This window comes from Prionailurus viverrinus, chromosome A2 (assembly GCF_022837055.1).
Source record: "Prionailurus viverrinus isolate Anna chromosome A2, UM_Priviv_1.0, whole genome shotgun sequence".
In the NCBI taxonomy this organism is placed as follows: domain Eukaryota; kingdom Metazoa; phylum Chordata; class Mammalia; order Carnivora; family Felidae; genus Prionailurus; species Prionailurus viverrinus.
In genome coordinates, this window is record NC_062562.1 from 91,571,425 (window position 1) to 91,584,105 (window position 12,681).

Here is a 12,681-nt window from a genome sequence, read left to right on the forward strand (position 1 = left end):
GGGACAGTAAGCTAAAAAGAAATAACTCTGTATATGCTGATTCTTGCAAATTTATTATTTTTAGCTTTCATTAATTTTTAACTTTACTAGATGTATATGAATCTATTCTACTTGGAGAATATTATCAATTCCACTTCTTGCCCCAGAATTTATCACCATTAACTAGTTTGGTGTATTCTGTCCTTCTGTATCTGTTCTAGTGAATTTATATGCACATAAAGACTTATAAAAAAGAATGTAGTTTATATCTAGTATGTATTTAAATGCATATAAATAGTATGTACACGTAGTATGTACGTATAGTATTTTGTGTGTTTATATTTTTCAAAGTATATTATGGAAAATTTCAAAATTTTGAGGGAACTGTATAATGAACCTCTTCCATGTTCTCATACCCCAGCTTCAACAGTTATCATCTCCTAGCTTCAACAGTTATGAATTCAGAGCCTCGTATCGACTCGCCTTTTCTCCTCCCCTCAGTCTCCTATGGATTATTGTAAAGAAAATCTCAAGACATAGTGTTTCCACTGAAGTATTTTAGTATGTACCTCTAAAAGATAAGGACTCTTAAAATCATACACATGCAGTACCATTATCACACCTAATGACTTGCTTCTTTTAGAAAATGAGGAATTCTTTAATATCATTAATATACAATCATTTGTTCAAATCTTCCTAGATTGTCTTATAAATGTTGAGTTGTATGTATCTATATATATCTTTAAAATTTTTTTAAGTATTACAAACATGTACAAAAGTGCACAGAAATATACAGCTACATACTCATGTAACCACCACCAGGTCAAGATAATAGAATATTTCCAGTATTTTAGAAATTTCCTTCATACCACTCATCAGTTACCATGCTTTCTCTTCTTTTCAAGGGTAATTATTTAGGTGGCTTACAGTTTTTACTAGAACAAAAAATGATGCTGTGAGAATCCTTGTACGTTTTCTTTCTGATTACACTTAGGAAAGGACTTGTTGAGTCATAGGGTATGTGAACATTGAAATTCAGTACATAATGCGGTTTTTGAAAACAGTTATATTAATTAGCACTTTCATACATATATGACTATGTGGGAGGAGTTCTTTATACTTTTTGGATGTGAGCCTTTTGTTGTGTTTAGGTGTTGAAATCCACGGAATAGAAGATGTTTGTACCCTATTAAAGTATCTTTTTTTTTTTTTTTTTTTTTTTAGTTTTTCTATTAGGGAAGTTGGCACACAGTGTTAGATAAGTTAAATTTTTAATTTTTTTTAAATGTTTTTATTTATTTTTGAGACCAAGACAGAGCATGAGCAGGGGAGGGGCAGAGAGAGGGGGAGACACAGAATGTGAAGTGGGCTCCAGCTGTCTCAGCTGTGCTGACAGCTCAGAGCCAGATGCGGGGCTCGAACTCAGAGTGAGATCATGACCTGAGCTGAAGTCGGACGCTTAACCGACTGAGCCACCCAGGCACCCCAGATCAGTTTTAAGTGCGTAACATAGCGATTGAACTTTTTCCTGTGTTATACTATACTTACCAGAAGTGCAACTACCAATCGTCACCATACAACACTATTAGAATATCATTGGATAAAATTAGTAAGAGTTGGTGATTGGGCTTAGAAAGAAAAGAAGGTATTAAATAGGACTGAAATTTTTAAACATGGTTGGGTAGGCAAGTAGTAGTATAACAGAAGGAGGCAACAGAGGAGGAGGAACCATTTCATTTTCTTTCTTGTTTTTAATAACTACTTTATTGAGATATAATTCACACACCATACCTTTCACCCATTTAAAGTGTGCAATTCTTGGGGTGCCTGGGTGGCTCACTTGGTTGAGTGTCCGACTCTTGATCTCAGCTCAGGTCATAATCTCAGGGTCATGGGTTCAGGCCCCACACTGGGCTCTGTGCTGGGTGTGAAGCTACTTAAAAAAATAAAGGGTGAAATTTGGCATGTTTTAGAATATTCACAGAATTGTACAATCATCTCTAAAATCAATTTTAGAACATTTTGTTACCTCCAAAAGTAACCCTGGACCCATAAGCAGTAAAGCCCTATTGCTCCCCAGCTTTCACCCCATCCATTAGTAGACACTACCCATATCTCCCAAACACTGTAATCCCATTAGTCTGGCATAACCACCAGTGGACTTTTTGTGTCTGTATATTTGCTTATTCTGGGCATTTCATACAAATGGAATCTTAAAATATATGGTCTTTTGTGCCTGGCTTCTTTTACTTAGCATGATGTTTTCAAGGCTCATCTGTGTTGTAGCATGCTTTATTACTTTATTCTTTTTAATGGCTGAATATTCCATTCTGTGGATATGCCACATTTTATGTAAATATTCATCACTTAATGGACATTATGAATAATACTGTCCTGAACATCAGACTTTTGTGTGAATATGTATTTTCATTTCTTTTGGATACATAACTAGGAGGGAATTGCTAGGTCGTAGCTCTGTTTAACTATTAGAGGGAATGCCAAACTGTTTTCTAAAATGACTGCACCATTTTACATTCACTTCAGCAGTAAATGAGGGTTCTAATTTCTTAGCATCGTCACCTCACCAACACTTGTTATTATCTTTTTGGTTATAGCCATCCTGTAACCTTGGCTATAACCAAAAAGATGTGACGTAGGATCTCATTGTGGTTTAGTTTTGCTTTTTTATAATGACAGGGATCTTGAGCATTTTTTTAAATGACTAAGAACTTTATTTTTTTTTAAGTTTTTATTTTAATTCCAGTTTAGTTAACATACCTAACTGTATTAGTTTCAGGTATGCAGTATAGTGATTCAACAATTCCATACATCAGCCGGTGTTCATCATCGATTTAACCCAATCCTCCCCCCACCTCCCCTCTGGTAATCATCAGTTTGTTGTCTATAGTGAGGAGTCAGTTTCTGGGTTTGTCTCTCCCCTTTTTTCCCCCTTTTGCTCATTTGTTGTGTTCTTAAATTCTACATATGAGTGAAACCATATAGTATTTGTCTTTCGCTCACTTATTTCACTTAGGTCTATACATATCATTGCAAATAGCAAGATTTCATTCTTTTGTATGGATGAATAGTTTTCAGTTGTATATGTATACCACATGTTTATCCATTCATCAATCAGTGAACACTTGGGCTGTTTCCATGTCTTGGCTATTGTAAGTAATGCTGCTATAAACATAGGGGTGTATGTACCCCTTTGAATTAACGTTTTTGTATTCTTTGGGTAAGTACTCAGTAGTGTGATTGCTAGATTCTAGGTAGTTTTATTTTTAACTTTTTTATGAACCTCCATACTATTTTCCACAGTGGCTGCACCAGTTTTCATTTCCACCAATGGTGCAGTAGTGTTCTTTTTCTTCTGTGCTGTTGAGCATCTTTTCATGTGCTTATTGACCATTTGTGTATCTTCCTTGGAGAAAAGTCTATTAAAATCCTTTACCGATTTTTAATTGGATTGTCTTTTGATTATTGAGTTGTAAAACTTCTTTGTATATTCTAAGTATGTCTCTTACCAGATACATAATTTGCAAATATTTCTCTCCCTTTCTGGAGTTCTCTTCTCATTCTTGACTTCCTTTGAAGCACAAATGTTTTAATTTTTACAGAGTCCACTTTTCTATTTCTTTGGTTGCTTGTGCTTTTGGTGTTGTATCTGAGAAATCGTTGCCTAATCCAAAGTCATAAATATTTAGGGGCACCTGGCAGGCTCAGTTGGTAGAGCATCCCACTTTTGAGCCTAGCATCATGAGTTGAAGCTCCACATTGGGCATGGAGCCTCCTTAAAAAACAAAAACGAAGTCACAAAGATTTATACCTATGTTTTCTTCTAAGATAAGCTTTTTTTCTTTTAATTTGGAAAGGGGACAGGGAGATGATTTTTAAATCTAGTTTGGAATGCTGACTGAAACTGAAGTAGAGATATCAGCAAGCATTAGGAAATTTGGGACCAGAAATTTTAAGAGAAAGTGGGGTTAAAGTTAGAGATTTGGTTGCCTCTTACACAAAGGTAATAGACAGTTAAAGCTCTTAAACAAATTGATGAAATTACCAAAAGAGAAACTTGTAGAAGACGTCAGGAGAGGTCAGTGACAGATTTGGGGGAACGTTTGGTGGTGAAAAGAGAACAGATGATCAGTGAAATAGACTAAGCAGAAAGCGAGGTAAGGAGACTGCCGTGGAACAGTGCTACAAAAGCTAAGATAGAAGATAATTTTAAGATTTATTCCTGGGTGTTAAATACTCTGTGATCAGGAAAACAGGACTGAGATAAACCTACTACATTTGTTTTATGGGATACTGTTGGTGACTTTCAGAAATGCAGTTTCAAGATAATCATTGGAGGACAAAACCAGATGATAGTAAATGAAAGTGGAAAGTAATGAAGGCAGAAACCAGATTGTGAGAAAATCTCAAGTATAGAATATTTTAAAAGGTGTAGGAGTCTGAAATGTAAATACTGGTAATACAAATTTTGTGCTTTTAAATATCAAACAATGCATGTGTAGCTAAAAAACAGATGCATAGATGGCCAAATTAAAGGAAAAGGGGTTATCCTAGTTACCAAATCTGTAGCATTTAAAAAAATTTGAACAGACTTTTAAAAACTTTATTGAGGCGTGATTGACATATGAAAAGCTGTACATGTTTATTGTGTACATCCTGATGAGTTTGGAAATAAGTACACACCCATGAAACCATCACCACAATCTACCATAAACCTATCCATTACCTCCAAAAGTTGCCTGCCTCCTTTATTTAATAATTTTTTTGTGATAACACTTAACATAAAACCTATCCTCTTAATTTTTTAAAGCATACAATACAGTATTGTTAATTACAAGCCCTGTGCTCTACAGTAGATCTCTAGGATATTCATCTTGGATATTCCACAAAGCTGGAACTTTGTGTCCTTTGACTAATTACCACCCCCCCCCCCCCCTTTCCTCTTTACCCATGTCCAGGAAACCACCATGCCACTCTATTTTAGCTTGCTCCTGTAAGTGATATTATGTAGTATTTGTCCTGTGTCTGACTTACTTCACTTAGTGTATTGTACTCCAGGCTTATCCATGTTGTTGCCAATGGCAGGATTTCCTTTCCTTCTTTTTTAAGGGTGAGTGATACTCCATTGTACATACATGTTACATTTTGTTTATCCATTCATCTGTCAGTGGATACTTAAGTGTCTTTCACCTCTTGGCTATTGTGAATAATGCTGCAGTGAACATGGGAGTGCAGATGTCTCGTAAGGTCCTGACCTCAATTCCTTTTGGATATACACTCAGAACTGGGATTGCTGGGTCATAAAGTAGTTTTGCTTTTAATTTCTCAAGGAAACTCCTTACTCTTTTCCATAGTGGCTGCAGCAATTGACATTCCTACCAACAGTCCACAAGAGTTCTTTTCTCCACATCCTCACCAACACTTACTTCTTACTTTCTCGTAACCATCCAAATAGCTGTGAAGTGATGTATCATTTTGGTTTTGATTAATATTTCCCTGATGGGTAGTCATGTTGAGTACCTTGTCGTGCACTTGCTGGCCATTTGTATGTCTTTGAAGAAATGTCTGTTTAGTTCCTTAACCCATTTTTAAATTAGGGTTATTTGGTTTTTTGGTATTGAGTTGTAGGGATTCCTTATATATTTTGAATATTAACCTCTTATCAGATACATGGCTTGCAAATACTTTCTCATATTCTGTAGGTTGCCTTTTAATTTTGATGTTAACTGTGCAGAAGCTTTTAGTTTGACGTAATTTTTTGCTTTTGTTGCCTATGCTAAACCTCTGTGGATTTTGGATTGATGGAAGTGTATTTCTTTATTGAAGAACCCTGTTATTTGCCTGTCAAATGTTTAAAGATACAGGAAACTCATCAGTTTGGGAGTATAGAGTACTTTGGAGTGAAATTTTTTCTTTAATAGAGTCTTTAAAATGATTGTAAGTAACATGTGAAAACATTTAAAATTGACAACGTATTCTATTTTTGAAGTTACACACAAATATTAATTGGTTATAGAGTAATTCTGTTAAACATATATGCACATAGTTTTTAGTTAGGTAAGATGTACATAATATTTGTGATATCATTTACAGAATATTTTTCAAGTTCTCTATTGTAAGGGGTATTTACTTAGACCCCAGAAGTACATGTACATTTTGAAAATATAAATAATACCAGCCAAACAGCAAATTTAATTACTTAAAGTTATTAAATATACTTTTGTGTTAATAGGCCACACACTCACTTTAAAAAAAAAAAAAAGGAGATAAGGTGTGGGAAATTGCTGTTGAGATCATAATCCCTTTCTTTGGATAATACATCAAAACAGTTAAGTACTGATAAACAATATGACCTATTAAAGGCTAAAAGTAGCTAGTGATCCTGCTTATGCTTTTTTTACATATTCTTTCTTTAATATTCCCTAAGGCAATTGACATATATCCACAAGAAGTGCCATAGTGAACCCGATGGACCTGGGATACCAGCATTAACCAGTGAGGAGCGAACCCGATGGGCTAAGGTTATAATTTATAGTTGTGTGTTGTTTTTTTTTTTTAACTGAAGTATAATTGACATAACATTATATTAGTTTCAGGTGTACAGCATAATTAGATATTTGTATATACTGTAAAATGATCACAATAAATCTCACATAATTAAATTTTTTGTCTTGTGATGAGGACTTTTAACATGTATTCTCTTAGCAGTTTCGAAATATGTAACAGGGCATTATTAACTGCACAAGTATCTCCCACTTTTTGAAAGTTTTGGTTATGTCACTACACTCTCACAAAGTACCTACATTAGTACTGGGTTTTGTGCATTTGAAAGAAACCCAAGGAGGATTTTTGCTTTCATGAAAAAAGGCAAAAAGCAAAAATAGTGTCAGCAAGTATTTGTCACAACACGTTCCTTGAGCAGCAAGAGTGACATACGAAGCTCATTCCCCTGGAGCTGCCTTCAGAATCTCACCATCAAGCTCTGGGCATCTGTGTCTGGGAGCACCTTTGCTTTATCTGACTTTATTTGTGCATCCCTTCACAAGATGTGTCCTGTGTTATCAGTAAAGCAAAAGCGAGGTTATTTTTGGAGAACGTTCAAACCTGTTTCCATATAAATTAATGGTAATTGCCTCTTTGCTCTTCTATACCATTTTGGCTCATGAAAGATTTCATAGGTAGAGGTTTATGCTTTTCTTAATAAACCTTTTCCCTAACAGACTATTTGTAGATTTTCTGGATATATTTAGTTTGTAACATTTAATCATTATTTCTTTGTCTCTTAGGCACGAGAATATTTGATTAGTCTTGATCCGGAGAACTTGACTAGGTTAGAAAAAATTCAAAGCAGTTTACTGGTGTATTCCCTAGAGGATAGCAGTCCACATGTAACGCCAGAAGATTATTCTCAGGTATTTGACTATCTTGTTCTGTTACTTCTTCTCACAGATTATTCTGGAAGGCTCTTGTGTATATTAAAGATGAAAAGATTTTTTGTTACATGCAGTTTCTTAAAATTTTTACTTAGCTGTCATACATATATTTACCAGATTGAAGCTTATACATAAATAATCCTTTGTAAATTCTTGCCTCATTGTTTAGGTAATTTAGATGTATCTTGTACATTATTTAAAGAAGTATGGCTGTTGTTTGGATGAACGGAAAATTTGCATGGGACTCTGGGCTAAGTGAGCTTATCATGCCAAAGGTGACATGAGAACCTTCCGGTAACCCACAGCAGTGTGCCTTGACATCTTAGTTGGTGAGGTCTGTTCTAGGAGTTATATCACTCTTGTAAGTAATTTATCATTTGATTTTTATTGACACACTGACTTTTAGTGAGGTACAGAGTACAGAGTAAATGTGGCCTTACTTTGTTTCCTTCCCTGCCCCCCCAGGGTAATGTTATCATTTCCTGGGAAACAATAAAAGGTAGTATTCGTACCTGTAGAAGTCTCTTAGGCTTTTGAAAACACTTAAATTATTTCATAATGGATTCACCACGATTAAATAGTAGAAAAAATAAAGGATTGAAAAATTTTGTAAGTAAAAATAACTTTAGCTGGACTTTTTTAGTAGGAAAGTCTGCAAGCTTTTTTAAAATTTTTTTTTTTAATGTTTATTAATTTTTGAGAGACACCGACAGACCGTGAGCGGGGGAGGGCAGAGAGAGAGGGAGACGGAGAATCTGAAACAGGCTCCAGGCTCTGAGCCCGGCCAGGGGCTGAACTCAGCACAGAGCCTGATGCAGGGCTCAAACTCATGAACTGTGAGACCATGACGCGAGGCAAAATTGTATGCTTACCCGACTGAGCCACCCAGGTGGCCTGGGAGAGTCACCAAACTTCTTGAGGAAGAATGTATTTTAATGTAGTGTTTGAACTTTTACTGCAGTCTAGTTAGACATGCATTTAGGTTGTAGCCCACTACACGCGTATACACACATAATGGAAGTTTCACAAAATAGTAATTACTTTTACTATTTGTGATAGACTCTGATATTTATTTTTATTTTGTACTTTTTTTGTAATGAATGTTTACTGTGATGTGCTAAATTGTTCTCATGGCTCACTAACGGGCCAAAACCTACTGTTTAAGAAACAGGCTTAGTAGGGTATGAATTCTTGAAATATTCTTCTTGTAACTAGACTCTAATGACGAAACTTATCACAGCTTCTTAGACTATTCAAGTTGCAAAAGCTTTGTCTTTTCCCTTCGAAGTTCTCTAAACACCCATGAGTATTTTACCAGCTTTCTGTTTACTGGTGGGATTTCTTGAGATTTTGAGAAATACCTAGAGACAGGGCTGGAATTAGTATGATCTCTTGAGTATAATTATTATCATTTTATTAAATTTGGTTTACCTGAAGAGGAAGAGTGGGTTTTGTGTGTATTTGTGTGTGTGTATATATACACGTTTAAGGTATAAATACTTATATACCTTTTAATATTAAAATTCTTTTAATTTTAAAACATTGAATTTGTTTTAGGTAACTGCAATGATTCTTGCAGGAGATCCAACATTACGCTGGGGAGACAAATCTTATAACTTGATTTCCTTTTCCAATGGAGTATTTGGCTGTAATTGTGATGTAAGTAAACTGCTAAAGTTACTTTTCCTTTCAATTGTTGAGGTTAATTTAGTGACAATAAACTATAGTAGTTAAGCTGTGCTGTGGTCAAATAAACACTTGGGTAGTTCTGTAACATTATACTAAAAGGCTTAGTTATGATTTCCAGTGAAGACAGAGTATAGGACAAGTTATTTTTATTCGTAGTAAGGCTGACGGTTTGACGTGTATCTGCAAAGTGGAATTTGCGTGTATTTTATGTAGTTAAGGATTTTAAAGAGTTTTGAAGGTCTTGAAGTCCACTGTTACCTGTTGGTTGAGAGTTACAACCTATTTTAAAAGATACAGCATTGGGGTACCTGAGTCAGTTAAGCCTCTGACTTCGGCTTAGGTCATGATCTCATGATTTGTGAGTTCAAGCCCCACATCAGTCTCTGTGCTGACAGCTCAGAGCCTGGAGCCTGCTTTGAATTCTATGTCTTCCTCTCTCTGCCCCCACTCTGCTCACATTGTCTCTCTCAAAAATAAAGATAATAAAAGCATTGAAAAAAAAAGATCATTATGTGTATGTTCTGTGCACAGAGAGATATATGTGGATATATCTCTAGATTTACCCAGGAATTATTAAACTATTTTCCTAAAATGGCACATGATCCTTGGAATTTTTATTTACACTGTAGATATTAAAGTGATGCTTCTACAATTTTTTACCCTCTTCATAATAAAAAGAAAAAACTTGTTTCTTTTATTCTCCTTTGATTGTCTTTATTAGCTCTACCTTGCCATTTTCTGATGGCCATTCAAGAAGTCTATAAACCAAGAAAATTAAAAAATCAATCAAAGTCAGAGTTGCAGCATACACTTGTAATCTCATTTTAAGACCTTTCATAAAATACGTAATTTGCTATAAAGTAGTATTAGGTAGATTGTTTTTGGTTGCCTTCCTCCAGAAGCATTTAGCAACTATATAATACTAAAAAGACCTGTTATGTTGATCTGCGTTCAATAGTTGTGTTTATCAGTATTCAGTGGTGGGTGATAGAAACCTAAATTATACTGGCATTAGCTTAAGGTATTTGTTGGCATAAGGGTACAGCTGAATTTGGGTAAGGCTGACTTCCAGTGTCCAAATGCTTTTATTAGAAATTTCCCTCTTTAGGGGCGCCTGGGTGGCGCAGTCGGTTAAGCGTCCGACTTCAGCCAGGTCACGATCTCGCAGTCTGTGAGTTCGAGCCCTGTGTCGGGCTCTGGGCTGATGGCTCGGAGCCTGGAGCCTGTTTCCGATTCTGTGTCTCCCTCTCTCTCTGCCCCTCCCCCGTTCATGCTCTGTCTCTCTCTGTCCCAAAAATAAATAAAAAACGTTGAAAAAAAAAATTTAAAAAAAAGAAATTTCCCTCTTCATTTTTTACACTACTTACTGTGTTTGACTTCAGGTGGACCATCCCATGTGGTCGTTGTGCCCAAAATGTCTTTTCTTCACATTCACAGCTCCCTTCACAGATTAGTGTTCTTCATGCAAATGTCCCCCAAACGTCCCCCTCCCCCCCACACACACCGCCTCCACCATCCTAGTGGTTCCAGCAAAAGCCCTTGGAATAATGCTCACTGGTTGTGATTGGCCTTTGTCTATCATGTGCCCATTCTGAGGGATCAGGTGCTCTCATTTGTGTGGCCTGGGTCACATGTTAAACCTTGGAACCTAGGGGGTAGAATCACTCTCATTCATACCACCACAGCATATGTGTTGGTTGCCTACAGAAAAATAAATCTCAGAAGCGGGTGAAGAGTTGATTAGCAGGTAATAAACTAGATGTCTATTATAGTACCTCATCAGAGTGCAAGTTTGTTTTGAGTCATTTTAAAGATTTCTTGTCTATTATCTTCCTTGGGATTCATTGTTGACAAAATACTTGTTGTTAATTGCCTCCATTTTCTTGAGTTCTTTCTATTCCCCGGAAACTATCCTTTGTATAGTAGCTAACTACTTCCTAGTGTCTTCCTCTCTCTTTCTCTTGACTTGTCTGCTGTAGTTGATTACCTTCTTCATACATATTCTGACATTGCCTCCATCTCTTAACAGTCTTGTCCTGTGTACTGGTTCTGACCTTAGTATTAGTCTCACTGTTTCCTCTTATGTGTGTTCTCTCCCCTGGTTTAATAGTTTCATTGACCATTTGTATATGGGTAGCTTAAAGTTATTCGTTTTTTTTTTTTTTTCAAGTTTTTGTTTAAATTCCAATTAACATACAGTGTACTATTAGTTTCAGGTGTACAATGTGGTGATCCAGTACTTACATACAGTACCCAGTGCTCTTTGCAAGTGCCCTCCTTAATCCCCATCACCTATTTCACCCTTACCCCCACCCACCTCCCCTCTGGTAACCAGCAGATTGTTTGCCATAGTTAAGAGTCTCTTTCTTGGTTTGCTTCTCTCTTTTCCCTATGATCATTTTTGTTCGTTTGTTTCTTAAATTCCACATATGAGTGAAATCATATGGTATTTGTCTTTTCTCTGACTTGTTTGGCTTAGCATAATACTCTCTAACTCCATCCATGTTGTTGCAAATGGCAAGATTTCATTCTTTTATATGGCAAAGTAGTAATATTCTATTGAGTATGTATACCACAACTTCTTTATCCATTCATTTCTCAATGGAGCAGTTATTCTTTTCTAGTTTTTACCTATTCTTATTTTGAGAATTTTGTTTCATTGTATATTGTTCAAACTGGTTGTTATATTGTTACATAAGGGTAAATTATTCTCATCATCACTTTCAACCCTCAAATCCCTCCAAAAAACTCCTTGCATTACTTTGACTTTTACTAATAGCACTAAACTCTTGATACTTGCTCAAATTCAGGATAAAAATAACTTTAATGATGTTTTTTCATCTCTAAATGAAGAATATTGGTCTCAAAATGAACACACATCTCAGCACAAACGAGATGTTTTCTTGTGGTAAGTGTATGGACATGTTTTATGTGTATTTATTAATATCCACTTATTTTAAAATTCCATGTAGGTTTCCCTTGTAACCTGAGATGATTACAGAAAAAAACAATTTAACCTATGTAAAATATCATTAATAGAGTGTATACAGTTGACCTTTGAACAACATGGGTTTCAACTGTGTGGGTGTAAATACATGGATTTTTAAAAGTATATATTTTATTTTTATTTTTTAATTGTTTTAAGTATATATTTCATATTGTGATTGAAAAATAGAGTTGACAAATGACTAAAAGTGAAGGAAAGGTAGAGAAGAGATGCTGGGAAGGCTGGAACAGCAGGGCTCCTACGTGCTCCTGACAGTCCTCACCTCACTACCTGTGCAAAGTTTGGTTCACTGAGGTCTTGAACTGAAAGGAGCAGAGGAACTGGAGGCCAGTCATTGTCCACAGTTGGCCAGGAACCACAGAATGATAATCTGCACTCCTTCCAACCCTTTCTCCGTGCCACGGGTCCAGGAGAATATCTGGGGCAGGATAGCACCAGGCAGGAACCTGGGTTGCAGAGCTCAGGGCAGGAAGGAATGCTGTCTGAGGTGCTGAAAATTCTCTGAAGTAGAAAACTAATACTGCTGGGAGCCGCTTGCCAGCACTTGCCACAAGC

General features: G+C 36.0%; 1 protein-coding gene across 3 annotated transcripts in view; it reads left to right on the forward strand.

Moving 5' to 3' along the window:
• The window catches only part of CROT (carnitine O-octanoyltransferase), a 47,662-nt gene that overhangs the window by 20,088 nt on the left and 14,893 nt on the right, over positions 1–12,681 (forward strand). For all 3 annotated transcript variants that reach the window (XM_047840585.1, XM_047840604.1, XM_047840595.1), the window contains exons 8-10: positions 6,425–6,518; positions 7,284–7,409; positions 8,988–9,089. In XM_047840585.1, the coding sequence (XP_047696541.1) occupies positions 6,425–6,518; positions 7,284–7,409; positions 8,988–9,089 (322 nt within the window). The remainder of the gene's footprint in view (positions 1–6,424; positions 6,519–7,283; positions 7,410–8,987; positions 9,090–12,681) is intronic.